Source organism: Mesoplodon densirostris, chromosome 11, assembly GCF_025265405.1.
Source record: "Mesoplodon densirostris isolate mMesDen1 chromosome 11, mMesDen1 primary haplotype, whole genome shotgun sequence".
NCBI lineage: Eukaryota > Metazoa > Chordata > Mammalia > Artiodactyla > Ziphiidae > Mesoplodon > Mesoplodon densirostris.
The window spans coordinates 32,779,641-32,804,173 of NC_082671.1; the positions used below are offsets into that span (position 1 = coordinate 32,779,641).

The 24,533-nt window shown below is 41.8% G+C and overlaps 1 protein-coding gene across 2 annotated transcripts in view; it reads left to right on the plus strand.

Annotated features, from left to right (window-relative positions):
• The window catches only part of PTPRB (protein tyrosine phosphatase receptor type B), a 116,117-nt gene extending 91,868 nt beyond the window's left edge, over positions 1-24,249 (plus strand). For both annotated transcript variants that reach the window (XM_060112263.1, XM_060112264.1), the window contains 13 exons: positions 141-247; positions 3,175-3,274; positions 4,140-4,223; positions 4,324-4,341; positions 4,459-4,540; positions 6,084-6,174; positions 6,912-6,988; positions 8,884-9,018; positions 10,535-10,657; positions 10,844-11,007; positions 12,758-12,893; positions 22,013-22,133; positions 24,062-24,249. In XM_060112263.1, the coding sequence (XP_059968246.1) occupies positions 141-247; positions 3,175-3,274; positions 4,140-4,223; positions 4,324-4,341; positions 4,459-4,540; positions 6,084-6,174; positions 6,912-6,988; positions 8,884-9,018; positions 10,535-10,657; positions 10,844-11,007; positions 12,758-12,893; positions 22,013-22,133; positions 24,062-24,084 (1,261 nt within the window). In that variant the 3' untranslated portion in view covers positions 24,085-24,249. The remainder of the gene's footprint in view (positions 1-140; positions 248-3,174; positions 3,275-4,139; positions 4,224-4,323; positions 4,342-4,458; positions 4,541-6,083; positions 6,175-6,911; positions 6,989-8,883; positions 9,019-10,534; positions 10,658-10,843; positions 11,008-12,757; positions 12,894-22,012; positions 22,134-24,061) is intronic.
• The last annotated feature ends 284 nt before the right edge of the window (positions 24,250-24,533 follow it).

A 24,533-nucleotide genomic window follows, 5' to 3' on the forward strand; every position in this document is an offset into this window, starting at 1 on the left:
TGCACGAACCCAGGGCTATCTGATTTCATAATTCATACCCTACCCTACATACATATTGACCAGGTGACCACCCTGTTTCTCCTTGACCCTACTGTGGTGAGTCACTAATTTGTACTTAAATAAATCGGTTTTCTTTTCAGAATCAGCATTCGGGCTTTTACCCAGCTATTTGATGAGGACCTGAAGGAATTCACAAAGCCACTCTATTCAGACACATTTTTCTCTTTGCCCATCACCACTGAGTCAGGTAAGGCTAACCTTTCCATCGACTTTACATAGTCTGCCAAACACCATGTCACCTACAAGAGCCTCTAGCGGGGAGATCTGGGGACTTGGCTGATGGTGTTAAGGGGAACATTTATTTTTGCTTGGATTTTAATCTTTATATGATCATGGATTGATGTGGATTAGAGGAATTTCACAACTTCTGTAGCAGAATGGACTGAAAGGGGATTAATCGTGTAAAGAAGGTAGAAAGAAGTACCAGATTTTTTTCCTATTAAAAATGATTTTTTTAAAAAAACAGTGGATGAAAAACATTCAAATCAAGAGCTTGCACAGGCCAAAACAGAAGTAGGTACAAAAAGCTTTCAAGTCGTTAGTGGGAATGTGTATATGAAATATATACATAGAAATGCATAGAAAAAAAAGACTAGAAGGAAAAAACACCAAAGTATTAATGATGAATATCTCAAAGTAGTGGGATTACAGGTGACTTTTTTCCTTTTGTTTATTGTACATTGTTTTTACATGATAAAAAATGTTAACTTGGCTTTACATAAATTTATGTTAGAGGGAAAGCCTGAGTAATCATAGTAGCTAATTTTACTTTTCATCCTGTGGAGCAGCAGTTTTAAGCATTGTGCTTAGAATATACCTGATCCTCACTACAACCTTTTGAGGTAGATCCTATTATCATCCCCATTTTAAAGGTGAGGATTTGAGATACCAAGAGTTTATGTAACTTGCCCAAGATAGCAGAACTGCAATTCTGGCACTTTCTGCCTGACCTCTTAACCTCTGCACTGCTCGGATTCAGAATATTTCCAACATGCTGAGAATGGCTTTATTTTTTAGCACATTGTTCTTTGAAACCATTATCTGCCCAGCCTTTCCCTGTACCCAGCCTTCCACAATGCTTGGTCTCAGGAAGTTCTTCTTTATAGCTAAAACAGTCTCTCATGCTGTATGACAAAAGATGACTCAGCCTCACAAACACTCCCATCTATTTATGCCACATATAGGGATAATCTCCCACTTTTCAAACCAAAGAGGGATCAGAACACAGGAGGATTTAGATGTGTTTGCTTATAATTTAATGTTAAGTAAGGGATTTGTAAACACAATTCTTCCCTATTTAAATTATTGTTTACAACAAAAATTGTATGTAGTCCAATAAAGGAAGATAGTAAACATATATCCAAAAAAGAATATTAACCACAGTAAAAGAAACATGACTGTGTTGATTTGGTAAGTCTTGAAAAGCACATTGAGTAAACAAATCCAAGGGCTTAAAATGCAACTTCAAAAATGGACTACTCCACAGACCTAAATGTAAGAGCTAAAATGATCAAACTTTTAAAAGAAAACATAGGAGTAAATCTTTGTGACCTTGAGTTAGGAAATGGTTTCTTAGCTATGATACCAAAAGCACAAGCAATAACAACAACAAACTAGATAAATGGGACTTAATTAAAATTTAAAACTCTTATGCTTCAAAGGACACCATGAAGAAAGTGAAAAGACAACCCACAGAATGGGAGAAACTATTTGCAAATCATATATCTGATAAAGGTCAAGTATCCAGAATATACAGAACACTTACAACTCAATAATAAAAAGACAAATAACACAATTTAAAAATGGGTAAAGGATGTGAATAGACATTTCGCCAAAGACAATACATAAATGTCCGATAAGCACATGGAAAGATTCTCAACATCATTAGACATTAGGGAAATGCAAATCATAACCACAATAAAATACTACTTCACACCCACTAGAATGGCTATCATCAAAAAGACAATAACAAGTGTTAGTAAGGATATGGAGAAATCTGAACCCTTATACACTGCTTATAGAATGTATCAATAAAATGGTGTAACTTCTTTGGAAAACAGTTTTGCAATTTCTCAAAATATTAAACCTAGAGTTACCCTCTGACCCAGCAATTCCACTCCTAAGTGTATACCCAAGAGAAATGAAAATAAGAACTTGTATATGGAGATTCATAGCAGCTTTATTCATAATAACCAAAAAAATAGAAATAACCCAAATGTCCATCAATGGCTGAATGGATAAACAAAATGTGATATATCCACACAGTGGAATATTATTCAGCATAAAAAGGAATGAAATACTGATACATGCCACAACATGGATGAACCTTGAAAACATGCTAAGTGAAAGAAGCCAATCACAAACAAAGCACGTATTTATTTCTCAATTTATTGTCCAGAATAGGCAAATCTATGAAGACAAAGTAGATTAGTGGTTGCCAGGGTCTAGGGAGAGGGAATGAAGAATGACTGCTAAGGGGCATTGGGGATTCTTTTAGGGGGTTGATGAAAATGTTATAAAATTGAATGTAAAATAATTGATTGAATTGTGCAGTTTAAATTGGTGACTAGTATGGCATGTGAATTATATTTCAATAAACTGTTTTTAAAATGGGCTACCTGTTCATAAACTCCCAGTGGCAGTATCGAACCAGATAATAAAAATTATTTGGATATATAACAATATCCAGATATATATTTCATTAAAATAATTCTGAGCAATTCACTGGATTTGCCAATGTCCCAGATGTTGTAAAACACGTTTCATACAAGTGAAATAGCATATTTACCTTGGTGGCAAACTGCTGGCCTTTATCTCAAGTGCCCCAAAGCTTTACATACAAGCATAGATGAAGTCCCAAATTCCTTTATAAGCTGAACACCATTGACTTCAAAAGTATAATGACCAACCTGCTGTCACATGGTAGTAGCCAATGTTTCATCTGTTCAGCTGCATACTGCTTAGCCTTTAGATAGTAAATGCCTTAATGTGGGCATTGTTTGAATCCTTCTGTAATAACATTCCTAGGGAGATAGTGTTCCAATAGCTATCTTACTGGTTCTTTAACACTAATTTTCCCACCTGGGTTTGTTGTTGCCCTCTGGATTATTGTAGAGCCTTTGTTTGGAGTTATTGAAGGTGTGAGTGCTGGTCTGTTCTTAATTGGCATGCTGGTAGCTGTTGTTGCCTTATTAATCTGCAGACAGAAAGCCAGGTGAGTACAAAGATCCCTTTGGCAATTGGGTCCACAATTTTAAAGATGCAACTGAAAATGCTCTTTAGCCTGAAAAGTAAGGAGGGAAAATCATTTAATTTCTCCAGGTTAAATTACCTTTGTTTCTTCAGAAAAACAAGAATCAAACCCTAAAACCATGACTCACTTTTTTCAGCCTCTCTACATACCACTGCTGAGTCTTGCCCTCACCAAATGACTGAGGGGCCATCTGTAGCCTCATTTGGATGTGAAATAGCTCCTTTGGCACAGGGAAAAAAAAAATCGTGTGTGCGGTTCAGTTACCTCATGAAGACGGAGATGTCTGCAAATTATGTGCCCGAATACTTTTCTGAAATATGCTGAAAAGTATGATTGACATCTCCATTTTGCGGCTCATATCTGCCATGCTAACTTAAGAAGGGACCAAAAAGAATTAAACAGCATGTGGCCCCAATGCCATGCCCTCTTCTCTTAGGGAATTTCTTTTCTTTGGCATGTCCTCTCTCTTGCAGTCGTGTCTTGCCTCTAAGGTTTACTCTGTGTGTGTGTGTGTGTGTGTGTGTGTGTGTGTGTGTGTGTTTATAGAAAGCTTTATTGAGAGTGTGGGAAGTGATTATGACCTGTAGCCAAAAACCAGAAGACAAATCTTCAGCTATTGCAGGATGGTTTCTGAGTGGGAAAAATCTATTTCTTCTTTATGTTCTTCCTCACTTTTCCCTCCCTCAAAGGGATGTTGGCTGAGTGTAAAATATACATGTACTGAAAAATCCATATTTGCACAAACATGCACAGCCTTACCATAAATGGAGAAATTTGTTTAAATTATTTCATAATCAGAATATAAGTCCTCTCTCTTGTGTTTCAGCCATGGTCGAGAAAGGCCCTCTGCCCGCCTGAGCATTCGTCGGGATAGACCACTGTCTGTCCACTTGAACCTGGGCCAAAAAGGGTGAGCACGTTTTCCTTCACTTCATTTATTGAAAGATGAGTTGACTGTGTTACATGAGATTTGCTAATGAGATCTTTCTCCTTTTGGCTTTTCTTCACAGTAACCGGAAGACTTCTTGGTAAGAGAGAGAACTCATTAGTTACTGTATTATCTACTTTTGAAATGTAGCTGGGGCTGGGTATGGCATTTTCCCTGTTCTTCAGTACTTTTCTTTTCTTTCTATTTTTAACTATAGCCCAATAAAAGTAAATCAGTTTGAAGGACACTTCATGAAGCTGCAGGCCGACTCCAACTACCTTCTATCCAAGGAATATGAGGTACAACTCAGAGGCAATGATGCTTTAGCACCCCTGGTCCTTAGCAGAATTTCCCTCCAAGCCTTCACTGTGGAATCACAGGCTGATTGGGCTCAGGAGTTAGGATGGCACTTAGGGTCTCAGCTGAGCATTCTTTTGTGCCTGAGTCCATTCCCTGCACAATATGCCACCTACTCTCAGAGGCCATTTTGATCTCCGGAATAGTACAGCAGACAAAGCGCTACCCAGACCAGATGGTAAGAAAGAATTGACAAACTTCAAATGCAAACCAATGCTGTCAGTTTTCTTTTTTTTTTTAACATCTTTATTGGAATATAATTGCTTTACAATGTTGTGTTAGTTTCTGCTTTATAACAAAGTGAATCAGCTATATGTATACATATATCCCCATATCTCCTCCCTCTTGAGCCTCCCTCCTACCCTCCCTATCCCACTCCTCTAGGTGGACACAAAGCACCGAGCTGACCTCCCTGTGCTATGCGGCTGCTTCCCACTAGCTATCTATTACATTTGGTAGTGTGTATATGTCCATGCCACTCTCTCACTTTGTCCCAACTTACCTTTCCCCCTCCCCGTGTCCTCAAGTCCATTCTGTATGTCTGTGTCTTTATCCCTGTCCTGCCCCTAGGTTCATCAGAACCTTTTTTTTTTTTTTTTAGATTCCATATATATGTGTTAGCATAGGTATTTCTTTTTCTCTTTCTGACTTACTTCACTCTGTAAGACGGTCTCTAGGTCCATCCACTTCACTACAAATAACTCAATTTCATTTCTTTTTATGGCTGAGTAATATTCCATTGTATATATGTGCCACATCTTTTTTATTCATTCATCTGTCGATGGACACTTAGGTTGCTTCCATGTCCTGGCTATTGTAAATAGAGCTGCAATGAACATTGGGGTACATGTCTCTTTTTGAATTATGGTTTTCTCAGGGTATATGCCCAGTAGTGGGTAGTTCTATTTCAAGTTTTTTAAGGAACCTCCATACTGTTCTCCATAGTGGCTGTATCAATTTACATTCCCACCAACAGTGCAAGAGTGTTCCCTTTTCTCCACACCCTCTCCAGCATTTATCGTTTGTAGATTTTTTGATGAGGGTCATTCTGACCGGTGTGAGGTAAAACCTCACTGTGGTTTTGATTTGCATTTCTCTAATGATTAGTGACGTTGAGCATCCTTTCATGCATTTGTTTTATACAGATTGCTGTCAGTTATTTAAGCTGGCCTTTTGCTTGCCTGGGAGACAATGTGGTTTGGTGAAAAGTGCCCAGGCTTTGGATTCAGTTCCCAGCTTTGCCACCTGTGTGACCTGGGGCAAGTGAATTATCCTGTCTGAGCCTCATCTGTAAAATGGAGATGAGACTAACTCCTGTGGGGCTCTCGTGGGGATCAGAGCTGATGCACAGAGGTTGAATAGGAGACATTCCACAAATGCAGCTAGTGTAACATATGGTTATGTTATTATGTATCTCAGGGACCGTCTGATTTGCCCTTTTCTATCTCACATTCTTCACCTGCAAACTTATTTTTGACCCAACAGGACCTAAAAGACGTGGGTCGAAACCAATCATGTGACATTGCACTCTTGCCAGAGAATAGAGGGAAAAATCGATACAACAATATATTGCCCTGTAAGTTTTGTGTTGAAATTTGTAATACTGTCTTCCTCTAGCCATTTTTTCTCTTTTCCATGAGTAAAATGGGGCAAAGTAATATGGTATAGCCAGATATGGGAGATCAGAGGCTCTGAAAAGTCTTTAAAAAGAAATGACCTGTATGTTATTGCACTTCCCTCCAGGGAGATAACAACCAGCTGAGATTCTGGCTCTGAGAGGCCTCTTATGCTGTTGACATTTCACCATGTGGTCCTAATGCTTCTCCTTAGAGGCCTAAGAGCAGTAACAGGGTTAACAATAAGGGCCAAGCTGGGTTTACTTAAAGTCTGTAGTTAGCAATTTTATATATATATATTTGTTTGTTTATTTATATATGTATATATATTTATGTTATCCTTACCCAATTAGGTGAAGCAATAGAAGGTAGTTTTTCTGGATTGTATTCATTCTAGCAGTGAAAGGGACCTGGCCACTCCATCGGGCAAATGATATGTTATTACAAAGGAAAGCACAGAGGGGGCTTCAGAGAGCATTTGGCTCATCTGCTTGTGCGTTTCTGGGCCACCTGTGCAACCAGAGGCAAGCTAGTGATCCTGTCTAAGCCTCATCTGCAAAATGGAGATGAGAATACCTCCCCTGTGGGGCTGTCATGGGGGTCAGAGCTAACGCACATCAAATACCAAGCATTCTGTAAACAGTAGGAGAATCACCATGACTCACTGACAAATCTCTGTCAATAAATTTCCCTGCAGATGATGCCTCTCGAGTGAAGCTGTCCAATGTGGATGATGACCCGTGCTCTGACTATATTAATGCCAGCTACATCCCTGTAAGTGAACCAACCACGGGGCCATAGTAACTGGGATGAAGCTTTGATGGGTGGCTATCTCCTCCAACACGCTCCCACCGTTCTTAGGTCTGGAAACATGTCAGTTTTAGAGAGAGAAAAAAAAAAGATCATGTCTGATTGCCGTAAAACACAGGCTGTCCTATTCAATCACTGCTAAGGCCCAATTTTCAAAATGGCTATAGTCACATATGATTATAATGAGCCCAGGAGGCATTTTCAAAGGTCATTTTCTCTCTGCAGCCCTTAGTCAAGATTAGAGCTCCCTGAGGAAGCTAGACCTCCGTGGCTAAAGCTGCCTAGCTAGGGAAGCTGATTCAAAGTTATGTGGATTTTTGAAAACCACAGACACCACTCAAAGGTTGTGTCAAACCTTTGGGCTCAGATTCTGGCTAGCATTTCGCCAGCTTCCTACATCACCTACAGTGGAAAAAGCTTTAAGGTCAGACAGACCCCGTTTGAATCCCATCTCTGCCCCTTGCTGACTAGGACCTTGGGCAAGTTATGTCAATTCTTTGGGCCTCCATTTCCTTTTCCAAAAAAAGTGAGGATAATATTTACCTCAAATAATCCTCCATTCACTCCATAAACACTATATAGTAAAGTGCTAACTGTAAGTCAGACTCTGAGCTCTGTACAAGGAGAGGGTCAGATGGAATCCTAACCCTCAGGGAACTCTCAACAGAGTTGTGCCATCAGGAAATGACAAGGTGGGCGATGCCCTTGACAGGCTAGAATGGTGCTTCTCCAACATTAACATATATCCACATCATCTGCGGGTCTTGTTAAAATGAAGCTTCTGACGGGACTTCCCTGGCGGTCCAATGGTTAAGACTCTGTGCTTCCACTGCAGGGGGCGCGGGTTTGATCCCTGGTTGGGGAACTGAGACCCCACATGCTGAGCATCTCAGCCAAAAAAAAAAAAAAAAAAAATGCAGCTTCTGATTCAGCAGGACTGGGGTGGGATCTGGGATTCTGTATTTCTAACAGGCTCCCAGATGATCCCTGTGCCGCTGGTCTGAGGACCACTCTCTGAGTAGCGAGAGGCTATAGGTTGCTGCAGGAGCTTCTGGGAGAACATCCTCCAGCAGAAAGAAAGATAAAGGAAGGCTCAGCAGAGCAGGCACCACGCTGAGACTTGGAGGATAAATAAGGATTCGCCAGACGAGAGGCAGTGGGTAGGGCGGGGATGGGGGTGGCAGAGGTGATACAGTGTAGAGGCCCTGAGGAGAGGCAAGGAGAGAAAGAGCTTCTACTGGGATCTGCAAGTAATTCCATGTTGCTGGAGTGCAGAATGTGTGGGTGGAAATATCCTAGCTCATAGAGTTGTGGTTACAATTAAATAAGATCTGTGAAAATCCTGACCCACAGCATGTTATAGGGTGGATGCTCAATAAACAGTGGGTTCTCTTCCCTTAAGTTTCCCTTGCATGGTGTCTCTTACCAACAACCCCAAGTCAAGTACCTGAAATGACTAAAACTCTTCTATGTTAAATAGGGAAAGAGCCTGATCAATGTCACTTCCTCAGACAGTCCATACACACACACACATGCGCGTGCGTGCACGCACATGCACAGGTATATATATTTACACTCATAATTGAGGGTGAAGTGTTTTCTAAATTATTGCCTGAGTCCTCCACTGCCTTTAAAAATAAACCCAACCTAATAATAAAGAACTTGGCTCTTAACAATAGTTCAGTGTACCGTCCTTTGTCCTTCCTGCTTCCAAGCCTTGATGCGTGTTAGTGTCTTTTCTCTCAAGTCAGGGCCCTGGCAAAGACTTACATCTCACCTAATCTACAGAGCTAACCCTTTGTTTAGAGTTGTGAAGAGGCCCATTGTTTCCGACTCTCCACATTGTACATTCATTGCAGGGCAACAACTTCAGGAGAGAATACATCGCTACTCAGGGACCTCTTCCCGGCACCAAGGATGACTTCTGGAAAATGGCGTGGGAACAGAACGTTCACAACATCGTCATGGTGACCCAGTGTGTGGAGAAAGGCCGAGTGAGTCCACGGTCTTCCTGACATACCAGCCTTGCTTTCCTCTGCCTGGGTGTAATTCTACTCCCCATCCCCATCAGAAGTTAAAGACCATAAAAGCCAAGTAGGGGTCATGTAAGAACACTGTTAGTGAATTAAAACCACTAGGTTATAAAAGGCTCTATCGTAAACCCAGATGATGCCCAATTCTGATTCTGGGTCTGAAGTTTCAGTCAAAGATGTTTGCATTTGGGGCTTCCCTGGTGGCTCAGTGGTTGAGAGTCCGCCTGCCAATGCAGGGGACGTGGGTGCATGCCCCGGTCTGGGAAGATCCCACGTGCCGCGGAGTGGCTGGGCCCGTGAGCTGTGGCTGCTAAGCCTGCGCATCCAGAGCCTGTGCTCCGCAATGGGAGAGGCCACAACAGTGGGAGGCCCGCGTACCGCAAAAAAAAAAAAAAAAAAAAAAAAAAAAAGATGTTGGCATTTGACAACTGGGATTATCAGAAGCGCCCATGACACAGAAGGATTACCTGGCCTCTCGTCTGCTCCATTCTCCTCTGTATGGAGAGAAGAGATAAACTGGCAGAGTCACTGGCGCTGTCCCTCCTTTCAGGAAAGAAAGAGAAGTGAATTTTAGGCTGTGTCTGCAGAAACAGAGTAAAATAGTTATCTGGACAAACTAAGCAAACCTCTTGTACTGGCATTTATAATCCTCTACTTTGTATGGTTACTTTGAGGATTACAAAGAGAGATTACATGAAGTGCCCAGTAACTGTGCTCAATAATTATATGTGCACAGTCTGCTTTCGCCTGTCTCCACCTGTGAATGTGAGCTTGGCTAAATGTTCTGACTTTTCAAAGATCACATGGCACATGGCACTGGATCCAGGTTGGGACAACGCTATCAAAATATTTTAAAAACGGACCAGGGGGCCTCCCTGGTGGCGCAGTGGTTGAGAGTCCGCCTGCCGATGCAGGGGACGCGGGTTCGTGCCCCGGTCTGGGAGGATCCCATATGCCGCGGAGCGGCTGGGCCCGTGAGCCATGGCCGCTGGGCCTGCGCATCCGGAGCCTGTGCTCCACAACGGGAGAGGCCACAACAGTGAGAGGCCCGCATACCGCAAAAAGAAAAAAAAAAAAAAACGGACCAGGGAGACAATGCCTTCCTCTTCCCAACTGGATCTTTCTTCAGAAAAACAAACAAAACCGAGAAATTGTTAAGACATGGCTTATGTGCTAGTGGAATTGAAATGCTGAGGAAATCAACAAAAACTCAAGCCATAGAACACTGAACCTGAAAGGAAAATGAATCCGAAGGTCGGGGGGGTTTGCTCCTTGAACGGTGTCTCTCCTTCACCTGGAGCAGCAGCCCAGCTTCAGCCCTGGCCATGAGCAGGTTAATGCAAAAAAGATGGTCAAATCGCCTTAGCAGCTCACCCTGGATTCCAACTCGGGAAGACATTTCGAGGGGGGAAAGTACAGGTTCATGGAGGAGGCGCGTTTCCGGACTCACTTTTTTTTTCTGCCCGCCTTCCTCTAGGTAAAGTGTGACCATTACTGGCCAGCGGACCAGGATTCCCTCTACTACGGGGACCTCATCCTGCAGATGCTCTCGGAGTCCGTGCTGCCCGAGTGGACCATCCGGGAGTTTCGGATATGCAGCGTATGTTGGTTTGTTTGACTTCGTTTAATAACGCAGCTTGGGCAGATGAAAAACACCCATCAATCCTATTTTCTGCTGGTTTGTTCTCCTGTAGTTTCGCCCATAGGAATCTCTGCATGGGCATGGTTGTCAAATTTGAAGGTTTGCCTCAGGCCGTTCCTCTTATTAGTCGCTCTGCTCTTACAGGAGGAACAGCTGGATGCGCACAGACTCATCCGTCACTTTCACTATACGGTGTGGCCAGACCACGGAGTCCCAGAGACCACCCAGTCCCTGATCCAGTTTGTGAGAACGGTCAGGGACTACATCAACAGGACACCGGGGGCCGGGCCCACCGCAGTGCACTGCAGGTACTCCGCCCCCCGGAGCCAACAAAGTGGCAGCCGGGAGTAGAAATAAGGGTATAAGCCTGAAGAATCTAGTGGCTGGAGGATTTGTCTACCCAACCAGTCTACAGAGGCCCAGGGGATGTTCTTCCACCCTCTTCCACCCACTCCTCCCCAGCCTCACTCCTTTGCACTGTCTCTCACCCCCACTCTCCATCTTTCTCTCCCTCTTGCTCTTTTTCCTACTATAGCAAATGCAAAGTTCTTACGTGACTGCCAGGTCCCCCATAATTAGGCCCCATCTCACCCTGCTATCCAAATGCCCAGAGACTCCCCTCCCACTGTAGCCGGGGAGGAGACAGCTCACACCCATCCTTGCCTCTTACCATTCTTACTCCTGGAATGGCCTTCTCTCTCTCCTCCATCTGTGTAAAACCTAACCAGCCTTCAGTATCCCTGCTCTAGACTTCCTGCCAGGTCGAGTGGTACTTGCCATATGTGGCAACCCAATTTTGCTCTTAAATTTCTGTTCTCTCTTGACTTCTCTTTGCTTCAGTCTGTACGTCCATAAAATCAAGCTAACAAGCAGTCCCTCACTCTCTTTCTCCCTGGGGAGCCTGGTGTTTAGCTAATTAATGTTTGCAGAAACACTCTGATAGCCCTAACTGAATGGCAGTAATAAATAAAGAGCAGGGAATTGCTACAGTAAGAGAAATGTCAGATGTACTCATGTTCTCCAAATCTGCCCAGCACCCTAGGAGCCCTGCTTTTATATGTCATTGGAACCCTGATGCTTTTAATAGGAATGTGAGGCTCTCAAGAGCTTCCTGCTTTCTAAAGAATGGCAGGCATTTTCACCCAATACCACTGAAAAACTGTTCTTCTTTATCTTATAAATATGTGCATCAAAAATCCCCAGGTTGGGCTTCCCTGGTGGCGCAGTGGTTGAGAGTCCGCCTGCCGATGCAGGGGACACGGGTTCGTGCCCCGGTCCAGGAAGATCCCACATGCCGCAGAGTGGCTGGGCCCGTGAGCCAAGGCCACTGAGCCTGCGCGTCCGGAGCCTGTGCTCCGCAACGGGAGAGGCCACGACAGTGAGAGGCCTGCGTACCGAAAAAAAAAAAAAATCCCCAGGTTGCCATCACTTTAGGGAGCAATTTCACAATCCCTGGTAAAGCTGAAGGTGTTCATATTGCTATGATCCAGCAGTTCTGCTTCTAGATATCAACCCTTGAGAAATCCCCACACATGTGCACAATGATGTTCACTGCAACACAGTTTGTAATAGAGAAAAACTAAAAATGATCTCACTGTCTATCAGTAGGGAATGGATTAGTGGTGATTTATGAACTCTTTAAATTAGATCTACATGTAACCATGTAGACAAATTTCAAAAAACAATATTCAATAGAAATGTTGGCAAAAGAATACCTAAAACGTGTTACCATTTTAGTAAATTTTTGAAACACACTAAAAGAATATATTGTGTGTGGATCTACCTGAATATAGGAAGAGTATGAAAGCATGCATGGAAATGATACACAGAAAGTCCTGACCCCTGGCAGGGTGGGAAGATGGAGGAAGGAAGGAGGAAGGATGGAAGGCCAGAGCCTTGGGTTGTATTTCTTTGAGAGAGAACATTGAGAGAAAGAAGTATTCCTATAGTCTCCGCTAACTCGGAAGGGGAAGGAAAGATTGTGCTAGAGTCTCTGCATGCAGTCCAGAAAGGCCAGTTTAATAAAAAGGCTCAGTCTTTCTTTACGCTCTCTTCTAGTGCCGGTGTGGGTAGGACTGGAACCTTTATCGCATTGGACCGAATCCTCCAGCAATTAGATTCCAAAGATTCTGTGGACATTTATGGAGCAGTGCATGACCTAAGACTTCACAGGGTTCACATGGTGCAGACTGAGGTAAGAGTTCGGCTGAAGGACACAGACCAGCCTGTCTGTCTCCCTCCTCTAAAATGTCCAGGGTTTTAATCTGATAAGGGGAAAGAACTATGACTCTTTAGGAGAAGAAAAAGAATTGAATATTGATGTTTTCTAGGACTTTTTATTTTGAAACAAATTTCAGTGACCTTGAGGATGATGTATATTCTTATCTTTACTGAACTGGTTGCCCATCTTCTTTAGTTGGGTAGGAAGAAAAATGGATTTTTTTTTTAATCAATGCATTAACATGGGGAAAGGTCAGATAGTTCATCATGAAGGTCATTTTAAGATAGGCTGGTGATTGAGTGCAAGAACTTCAGTTAGTAAAGAGGAAACAGATTCTAATCTCTTCTCTCCTTCAGCCCACGCCCGCTGCAACCCCACACCAAGGAGTGTACATTAATTGTGAAGGATAAATGCTTCCATTTATACAGTCCTTTGACATTTGCAGGGCATTTCTGAACATGTTATCTCATTAAATTTTCACCCCCCCCCAAAAAAAAAAAACAGATGAGAGAAGTATTATTTTCCATTTCCAGGCTAGAAAACTGAAGTTGAGAGGCTAAAGGGTTTTGCACAGTTATGAAGTGGCTGAGCTGGGACTTGAGCCCTGTTCTAGAGAATCACAAGCCCTAAGCCCCACGTGCCCTGCCCCACAGCCTCAGAGTCAAATCTATGTCCCCAGACAGACCAAGCCTGTCATTCCCCTGTATCATTGCCTTACCAGGCCCAAGTTCTCTTGCCCTTGTGTTTCCCAAGTAACTCTACAAAGTCCTCTATTAAAAAAAAAAAATGCCTGTGGTCCAAAAGGTGAAAAGTTCTACATGCTACCATGTCCCCTGTTAGAGTCACAGGATATATGAAAGCTGTGCAGGTGGCCATGCTCCACAAAACGGAGATGTCCTGCAGCAAAGGCTCCCCTCAAGCTTGGTTGAGCCCACTATTGCTGAAACTGCTTTGACCCCCAGATTCCCTTCTTTTTTTTAAAAATAAATTTATTTATTTATTTATGTATATTTGTTTTTGGCTGCAGTGGGTCTTTGTTGCTGCGCGCAGGCTTTCTCTAGTTGCGGCGAGTGGGGGCTACTCTTCGTCACGTTGCACGGGTTTCTCATTGCGGTGACTTCTCTCTTGTTGCGGAGCACGGGCTCTAGGCGCGCAGGCTTCAGTAGTTGTGGCTCTCGGGCTCTAGAACGCAGGCTTAGTAGTTGTGGTGCATGGGCTTAGTTGCTCTGTGGCATGTGGGATCTTCCCGGACCAGGGCTCGAACCCATGTCCCCTGCATTGGCAGGCGGATTCCCAACCACTGTGCCACCAGGGAAGCCCCTGGATCCCCTTGTTGTATAGCACATATTAATATCCTGCAGATCCTCATATTCTGTTACACGTTTGGGAAAACACTGTCGTCATTGCCTCGTACAGGCAGGGCCCACACCCAGGACCCTCTGTCCACAATTCCATAATAAAATTTTTAATATTTTATTATGAAATTTAAAAAAAATACATGAAACTAGGGAAAATAGTATAATGAATGTCCATGCCCAAACCCCAGTCTCTACAGTTATCAGTATTCTGTGTTCTTTTTGCATTTATAGCCCACATACACTGTTCCCCCAGCCCATGACCTCATTGGAATATTTTAAAGCAAATCCTACTAATACTGTGTATTTAAAAACATATATATTTATATTTTATATTTTATATATTATGCATTATTAATAATATTATATATTTTATTACATATATATTTTTACAGTTGTATATATATATATATTTTTACAGTTAAGGACTCTTTAAAAATCATGACCACAGGGCTTCCCTGGTGGCACAGTGGTTGAGAGTCTGCCTGCCAATGCAGGGGACGCGGGTTCATGCCCTGGTCCGGGAAGATCCCACATGCCACGGAGCGGCTGAGCCTGTGAGCCATGGCCGCTGAGCCTGAGCGTCTGGAGCCTGTGCTCTGCAACGGGAGAGGTCACAACAGTGAGAGGCCCATGTACCGAAAAAAAAAAAAAATCATGACCACAATACCATTATCACACCTAACAATTTTAATCATAATCCCTTAATATCATCTAATATCTAATCAGTGTTAAAATATCCCTAATTATCTCAAAAATTGCTTCTTACACTTAGTTTGCGTTAGAATCCAAAGTCCATACATTGCGTTTGGTTGAAGTCTCTTTTAAATTTCTTTTCATCTGTAACAGTCCTCCCTCTGATTTGTTTTCTGTGCCATTTATTTGTTAAAGAAACCAGTTCATTTTCCATAGATTTTCCCACGTTCTGAATGTGGCTGACTGCTTTCTCATAATGTATTCCATTTTTCATAATGTAAGGTAATGTATTCCTCTATTTCCCATAATTTTTGTCAGTGGGTCATTAGATCTAGAGGCTTCATGAAGTCTGGGCTCCTTTTTACCACCACATGCTTTGTGGGTGGTGCTGAGTACTTCCTGTTGCATCATATCAGGAGGCACTTCCTGTCTGTGTCTCTTCTCCATGCTGATGAAATGACAATGGTCATCCACTATACATTTCCCATCAGCCTTTCGCTTAACGGTTTTGGCAGCCACTGATGACCACTGTCTAGCTCTGTTCTTTAATTAAGGGTTGTAGAATTATATCACACTATATCATAATTGTTTTCCTTCAGCTTTTTCCACAAGACTACGAGTTCCTAGAGGGTAGGAACTTGTTTTCCTTTGCTCTAACCTCAATATTTTTTTTAATCTATTAAATGAATGAACAAATATCCTACAATTATGCTGCTAAAAAGTCAGCATCAATGTTCCATTATTAATTTGTTTTCATTTTCACAAACTCAAACCATACTTAATTTGTAATTTGGGGAAGAGGAGATTATCACATTATAAATAATCGCAAGGGGTGTGTGTGTGGCGGGGCAGTTCAGGCTCCCTGATTATTGTCAGAGCTTCTTGGGCCATGTATCACTTCTGTACACCTGCTCAGAACTCTGGAGACGCATTTTGGCAAAGAGCAGGCACCCCCTACAGTAACTATCACTGGCTAACTTCCAGGGCAGGGGCAACACGATATGCCAAAGCTCTCCCTCCTCCTTGGACATAACTCCGCTTTCCCCTGTTCTCTTCCCCTTCTCCTCCTAACCTCTCTGCGGATTCTATGGTTCTTGTTCTTCAGCCTGCCTTTTCAGTGTTCGAGTTCCCGAGGGTCTGTCCTCAAGGCACAGCTCTTCTTTCTCTCCATCTTCATTCTTCGTGATGTCCTCCACTCCCATGGCTTTGGGAACCACGTAGATGCTCACATCTCCCAAATCTCATTCTCCTTCCCCAGCATTCACCTGAGTACCTGCCTCCTGGACAGTTCCACCAGGAAGCCTTACAGTCATCTCATCTCCAACTCAAAACCCTCAAAACCGAACTCATTACCTTTCTTTAAAAACACAAACAACAGGGACTTCCCTGGTAGTCCAGTGGTTAGGACTCCATGCTTCCATTGCAGGGGGCCCAGGTTCGATCCCTGGTTGGAGATCTGACTTCTGTTCCCGCAGTTCCCATAGTCACATCCGAGCAGTGACTAAGCCCTGTCCATTCTACCAAGCATCTTTCTCCTTGTTCTAGTCTCTCGCCCCTGCCCTTGCCCAGCCCTTTACTAACTCCCAGCGGGCCTTCGCAGTAGCCTCCTTGTGGCTGTCCTGCCTCTAGCTTCTGCCCTAACAGCTCCATCACCACGGCCACCACCAAAGTGCTCTCTCACTGTGTCAACTCCCTGCATAAAAATCGTGGAAAGCTCTTCATTGCTTTAAAATGAAGTTCAAGCTCTTCGTAGCCTGGTTCCAACTTACGTCCCTAGTTTCATGTCATAACGCCACCCATCCCCACTGTTTTAGGGTCTGTCAGAATTAAGGAAGGCTTCCCTCTCTGGGCCAGAATCAACAATTCTTTTGATCATGTTGAATAAAGATTGCAATAAGATAGAAATTTTCTCTTTCCTTTTTCTCTATCAAACAAAATCCCAAACAATATCCAGATATTATCTGTCTTGCTTGAAGGCTCTGCTGAAGGTGGGCTCCTTCTACAGTCTCATATGCTCAGAACCGGCACCACTCACTTGGTTCTGAGAGTGAGTGCAAAGGGGTGCAATCCACAGCTGAGCCCCTGTGGGTGACGGTTCCAGCAAAGGAAAAAGGACATTCTGACATCCCTTGTATTACTTTTCTGGGCCCACAGAGAGAGTCAACCTCAACTTTATTCTACCTTATTTGAGAGACAAAGGGGTGCAGGGCTTCACAAGTTTTGATAAATATATTAAAGAGCAAAGGTTTCTAAACAAGGAGGCATTAGACAGGGAGTTGGAAAGTGTGCCCCCCCTTCTTTTAGCTGCGAGTGTGTCCCTTCTACTTTTAGCCTGGCTTGGGGCATGTTTGCAGCCTGACTCTGAGAGAGACACTCAGACGGAGCAATAACTTGTTAAAGAACAATAGGTGATAGTCACTGTGTTAAAGAACAATAGGTGATAGTCACTGTCCATCAATCTCATCTGCTCCCCACAAGGAGGAAACAGTGGGATGTTATGGGACTCAGTGCTCATTTGGGGGATTGTCCTGGGAGTTTCCCATGACCTATGCACCCTACATTTTAACTACACTAGACTCCTCACAGTTTTCAGAGTATATTTGCACTTTCGTGTTATTTACATCATTTGGAATATCCTATTTCTTTGCTCAAATTCTTAACAAATGTCGCCTTTTCTCTCTAGCTCCGTATTTTCCTCCCTCCAAAGTGAACCTGATGGCTTCTTCTCATGTATGAAGCTTTATAAACAATTCTGTCTTACGTTTATCACTTTATAGTTATTTGTCCACATACCTGCCCCTCTGCTAAACTGTGCATTCAGCGACCATGAAAGGCTATAAGTACAATCCTATAAATATTATCTTGTACTACAGCTATTGGTGAAATTGAATGGAACTAAGCCTTCACCAGCTTGCTGTACATAGGAAAAATGATCTTTTATGATGTGAAGTTCATACATTAGACTTTATCTACTTTTCGTTAAGAATAAAGTGGGACAATGAGGTATCACCTCACACCGGTCAGAAGGGCCATTATCAAAAAATCTACAAACAATAAATGCTGGAGAGGGTGTGGAGAAAAAGGAACCCTCCTAAACTGTTTGTGGGAATGTAAATTGATACAGCCACTATGGAGAACAGTACAGAGGTTCCTTAAAAAACTTAAAATAGAACTACCATATGACCCAGCAATCCCACTACTGGGCATATACCCTGAGAAAACCATAATTCAAAAAGAGTCATGTACCACAATGTTCATTGCAACACTATTTACAGTAGCCAGGACATGGAAGCAACCTAAGTGTCCATTGACAGATGAATGGATAAAGAAGATGTGGCACATAAATACAATGGGATATTACTCAGCCATAAAAAGAAATGAAATTGAGTTATTTGTAGTGAGGTGGATGGACCTAGAGTCTGTCATACAGAGTGAAGTAAGTCAGAAAGAGAAAAAGAAATACCTATGCTAACACATATATATGGAATCTAAAAAAAAAAAAAAAAATGGTTCTGATGAACCTAGGGGCAGGACAGGGATAAAGACACAGACATAGAGAATGGACTTGAGGACATGGGGAGGGGGAAGGGTAAGCTGGGACGAAGTGAGAGAGTAGCACTGACATATATACATGACCACATGTGAAGTGGATGGCTAGTGGGAAGCAGCTGCATAGCACAGGGAGATCAGCTCAGTGCTTTGTGACCACCTAGAGAGGTGGGATAGGGAGGGTGGGAGGGAGGCACAAAAGGGAAGCGATATGGGGATATATGTATACATATAGCTGATTCACTTTGCTGTACAGCAGAAACTAAAACACCATTGTAAAGCAATTATACTCCAATAAAGATGTTAAAAAAAAAGAGAGAGAGAGGGAGAAGCACAATAACAACAAAATAATAATAAAGGAAAGTTTTAATAAAGCACAAGCTAGGGAGAAATTCAGGGTAGATTTTGATTCTAAAGTTTAATGCTTTCTTGCACTCTGATTTGACTGTATGTTTTCCAAAAGAAACCATCAAAGTATTGCCCTTACCAGTAGGATAGACCCAGCATTTGACTGAAGAACATGAACTATCATTATTACTAGGTCAAGTATTGTAACTGCCTTTAAGATTTAAAGATCCAAGAACAAAGAAGAGAGATGAAATGTGAATAAAGAATAAAGGAATTCACACACACAAAAAAAGAAAGTGGGAAGCACATTAACAATCTGAAGGTTTTAGTGGTAATCATTTTCAAATGGGGTATTCTGTTGGGAAAAGAAGAATTTATATTTAAGACAAGGTAAATTAATGAATTTTAACTGGTTTCGAAGCCCAGGGTGGATCATTGTTGAAGAATTTATTAATAACACGTAGCATAGAGGTACGAGAGCTCATTCACAGCCAAACTCTAAGTTCTCAAACTCATTTAATATCCCAGTAGAATTGAAAATATGAATTATGTTTTGGATGGGAGAAAACAGGGAAGTGTCAGTCTATAATTTGGTAGATTGTTTTCAAGATGACAAAAATGATTGCCTATACTAAAAACCATTTTCAGGAGAGTACTCTTCTTGAATTTTCAAGATCAAGGTGTCATAAAACACTCATAACAAGTGAGCTCGGTTTGTGAGCAGAAATGCAGAGAATAGTTATTAATATTAACACAGGCCTCACTTATGATTGATTGGTTTCTTTGAAATATCTTAATCTAATGATTATACCAGACCTATATGATGAGGTCCCATGAGTAGATGACTATGCAACCAGGGGCAATGCCTAGTGCCAACCCATAAAAATAAATACTTGTCCACTTTTAAAGATCATTGATGAGGTAAGATTTTATAGTCTCCCTTTGTGTCTCAAACCTTGAAAATACTCTAAAGCTGACCACATGGATCACCTTAAACATAGGGTCTAGTAATGTTTTTTAATATCCATCTAATTGACAGCAATACAAAGTCTAACACAAACCATTAATAGTCAAAAGATGTTAGCTGTAGAAGAGACCTTGCTCTCCTTGTTTTATAGATGGGGAAACTGAGATCCCCATCTAGGCCAGCTGGTGGCAGACTGCGAGCCCAGGGTCCCTCATCTGAGCAGTGCTGTGTCACTGAGGGAGCCCAAGGCTGAGCACTAAGGTTACACAGACATTCATTCCCTTATTAGACAGCTCAGTTGGTAGTAATGAAGGGCGCCCAATGCACAAGTTTGGCCGCCTATGCCTGAGCTTCTGTTGTCAGTGGAGGTCTTTGTGGTGTCCTTTTGGTCACCAAAACACTGACTCTTCTATACTTGTTTCTATTTCAAAGTAGTTAGTTTCTAAACCACAGACAAAATGCACGATGCTCCTGCACCCAAATGGTGACTTAGGTCAGCAACAACCAGACCCATATCACTATGCCCTGGTAAATGGGTCATACAGACATTCGGAGGAGACAGAAATTGCTTTTCCAATCTAGGAGAGTCTGATAAGGCTTCAAAGCAACACAAAATTTGTCACTTTCTCACACAAACACATAATTATATTTAAATTCTGCTTACAATACTTGCTTCAAAAATTCAGGATAGACTTGTTTTCATACAGGTCGAATTGAAAGTGTGCTGAATTAGTCCATGACTCTTTTTATGAAAATAACTCTGATATGTGACCAGAGTTCATAGTTTAAAATTTGGCTGAAATTTAGTTTTGTCTTGTTCTTTATAACTCATTTTAAACATTACATCTGGTTAACTCTTCGTTCAAATTCTGACCCAAGGAAAGGTGTCGAAGCAGCTTAGAAATTTGAACTAAAAGAATTCTCATCTCTTGAAGCAGAGCCATCACTGGCAGACCATGCATAAAAATATTTTTAAATATCATTCTATTTGTAAAGAATTTAAGCATTTCCTAAAATAAAGAAAAGCTGCACAAAGGAGAGCACAACCTTCTCCAAAGGGACAGCACAAAAAAAAAAAAAAGTAGCTTCCAGATAGCTGACAGGTGGGTCTATCCTCACTGTGTAAGCCTCTGTGGTTTTCTGCAGTCAGCCAACATATTTGAGATTCTTCCATGAGTCAGACTCAGATGCTGAGAGAACCAAGATGTACACACCTATTGTATACACCTCCTTTTTCTCACCATACTCCCCCCGAAAAGGGAATGAAATAGCACAGTATGCAGTGAAATGATTTTCTCATTCAACAATGCAATGAAATTAGGTTTCATCTAAGAAAACTGGTGTAGTGAAAAAGACATGAAGTTTGGGCTCACACACCCAGGATTAAATCCTAGGGTCCCATTTCTCAGCTATGTGACCTTGGAGAAGTTACTTAACTTCTCTGAGTCTCCACTCATATGGATGATTATATCTACTATACGAGGTTGTCAAAATAATCAAATGAGATAATTTATGTAAAATGCATTGCACAGTGTTTGGCATTCATTTGTATATTTAATAACTATTTGTGGAGGACCTACTATGGCCAGACATAGTTGTAGTCCCTCACAGAACATACTCTAAATACGCATGTACAGAAAAGAAGATGAATAAACACCACCTCTCTGCCCATTATCATTATTCTATCCTCTGTGGTAATAGAAAGCAGTCACTCTTCTACATACTAGAGACCATTAGTGAAGGGATGATCAAGAAATTTGCTAACCATATAGAATCCCATTACTGTTGAGGTTTGGTGAGACTCCCTTGTCTTTCTTTTTTTTTAATTAATTTATTTTATTTTATTTATTTTTGGCTACATTGGGTCTTCGTTTCTGTGCACGGGCTTTCTCTAGTTGTGGTGAGCGGGGGCTACTCTTTGTTGCGGTGCGTGGGCTTCCGATTGCTGTGGCTTCTCTTGTTGCAGAGTACAGGCTCTAGGCACGCAAGCTCAGTAGTTGTGGCACACAGGCTTAGTTGCTCCGCGGCATGTGGGATTTTCCCAGACCAGGGCTCGAACCCATATACCCTGCATTGGCAAGCAGATTCTTAACCATTGCGCCACCAGGGAAGCCCCCCTTGTCTTTCTTAGGCTTGAAAATTTGCCTTCCTCTGACATGTCTTCTGCTTTTTCATAGTGTCAGTATGTATACCTACATCAGTGTGTAAGAGATGTTCTCAGAGCAAGGAAGCTACGGAGTGAACAAGAAAACCCCTTGTTTCCAATCTACGAAAATGTGAATCCAGAGTATCACAGAGGTAGGAGCTTACTTCACTAATTTATAAGTTTATTTATCAAAATACAGTGGATCTGGAAACCATTAAAAACCTCAAGCTTTTCCAACGTGCACCACGCATCTCTTCTACCCAAAGGCTTGAGGGAAAGGCCCTCACAAAGTGGCAACAGGGAAGAGAGGCAGAGTGGGGAGGAGAGCCCCCATAGTGGAGCACAGATTTCACATAGTATCTCTTCCTAGGGCTGGGGTGCCCTCTACTCAGGACTCGGCTTAACATTTCTAAGAGATAAGGTTCACTGCTAAGGAGGATGCTTTGAAATAGCAACTGGGAGTTCAAATTGTAAACTCCCTTTGGAGAAGAACTTGGCCACGTGTATCAAGGTCCTTAATATGTTCTTTTCACCCAGTATTTCTACTGCCACCCTAAGTACTGCAAAAGCTTTATGCATGAAGCTTTTCATAGTTAAAGGTCTGAGTGAAAAAATCTAAATGTTTAACAGTGGAGGACTAAGTACACCACAGTGCATTCACTGAGTAGAACATGATGCAGTCATTAAGAATGATATTTTTAAGGATATTATAATAGTATAGATATTCTCATAAATAAGTTAAGTAAGAAAAGAAGAACGTAAAACAAACAAAAACAACACATAAGGGGGAAAAAAAAGACTGGAAAGAAATATACCACAATAGTAAAATAAATTTCTCTGAGCAGTAAAATAATATATGATTTTTCTTCCATTTTATGTTTTTTCTAAATTTCCTAGAACAAGCATGTTACATTTTTTAAATGACAAATTCAGTAAAAAAATGTATAAACTTTGTAAGGCACTGCTTTGATCAGACAATAGTTAATTGACACGTGAAGGGTCTGCCTTTTCCTACTCAGGACCGTCATTAAGATCTAATTTATCACATTGGCTAATTGCAAATTTGAAGTTACATTGTATTAGTTATTTATTACCAGCTAACAAATTACACCAAAACTTAGCACCTTACCTCTATATTTATTATCTCATAGTTTCTGTAGATCAGGAATTTGGGAGGGGCTTAGCTGAGTGGATCTGGCCCGGGGTCTCTCATGAGGTTGCAGTCAAGACATTGGCCGGGCTACAGTCATCTGAAGGCTTGACTGGGGCTGGAGTGCTCACTTCAAGATGTTCACTCATGTAGCTGTTGTCATAAGTTTCAGTTTCTTGCCACACAGACCAATATCCACCTATAGATTTTTTTTTGGGGGGGGAGCCAAACATTATTTTAGAGCTCTTTTATCACCATTTCTAAATGCTCTTCAGTTTTAATTAGTTCTCTGAACCCTCTATACTCACCCATCTAGCCAGTATGTTAAATAGTTAATAACCTGTAAAGCACCCATACATAAGAGGGCTGCTACTTAAGGGAGTTCTTTGTAAATCAGATAATCCTTTTGTTTTGTAAATAATTACCCCCTAATTTATCTGTATAGTAAACTGAGGTTTTTGCATGGCAGATTCTTTAAGAAGCTCCAGGATGGAGGGGGCTCTGGAGGATCTTGGAGGTTCCTTTGTATTGTTTTGACTTGTTTAAGAGTCTTTTTTTTGTGTGATCTTTGGTGCTCCTGAAAGAAGCTAACTATGGCATGGTTAGCTTCAGGCATCTGAAAATTAGGATTCAGGAACAGCTCTGGAACTAACTAGCATTCACAAGCCGTGTAACCCTGAGTGAGTTTCTGTGCCTCTCTGGGTCTGTGGGCTCATCTGTAAAACCAGAAGGGATAGACTGGAATCAGTAGTCCTTTCCAATTCTAGTGATCTATGGTTCTGAATGCAATGACCTGGGATGGTCTTATCCTAAACCATATTGAGCTTCCGTCATTTCTGTGAGTCTTTGCCATTTGTCATTTTCATAAACAGAACAAACAACTGTGACACACCCTGCTATAGCCTCTAATTCTGGTGTCCTTCCTTTCAGATGCGGGTTATTCAAGGCATTGAGAATGCACCCGGAGATCTCCTGGATCAAAACTATTCACTGTGTGATTTCTTTTTAAAAACTTGCTTCATGCCCTACAGAGGTGCCAGCTATTTCTGTTGATACTATGTATAATTTATTAATCTGGAGAATTTTAAAGAATTTATGTAATTTAAAGGTAACAGATATTATTGTACATAGTTGTATTTTGTAGTTTCTTCTGTAAATATGTATTTTTTCATAATGTTTAATATTAAGCTTTATATAATACTATTTTTCCACACTAAAGTGTTCATGGCTTGTTCTACATAAACTAATTCAACCTATATCACAGGATGACTGGTAAAATGTGTACGCAGGTGCTTGCTGTGGTGGGGCCGTGGTTTTTACCAGTTTTAATACTGACTGGACAGGATAAAGGGCAGGGCTGGAGAGAGCAGGGAGTACAGCGGGCTTGGCTGCACTGCTGTCC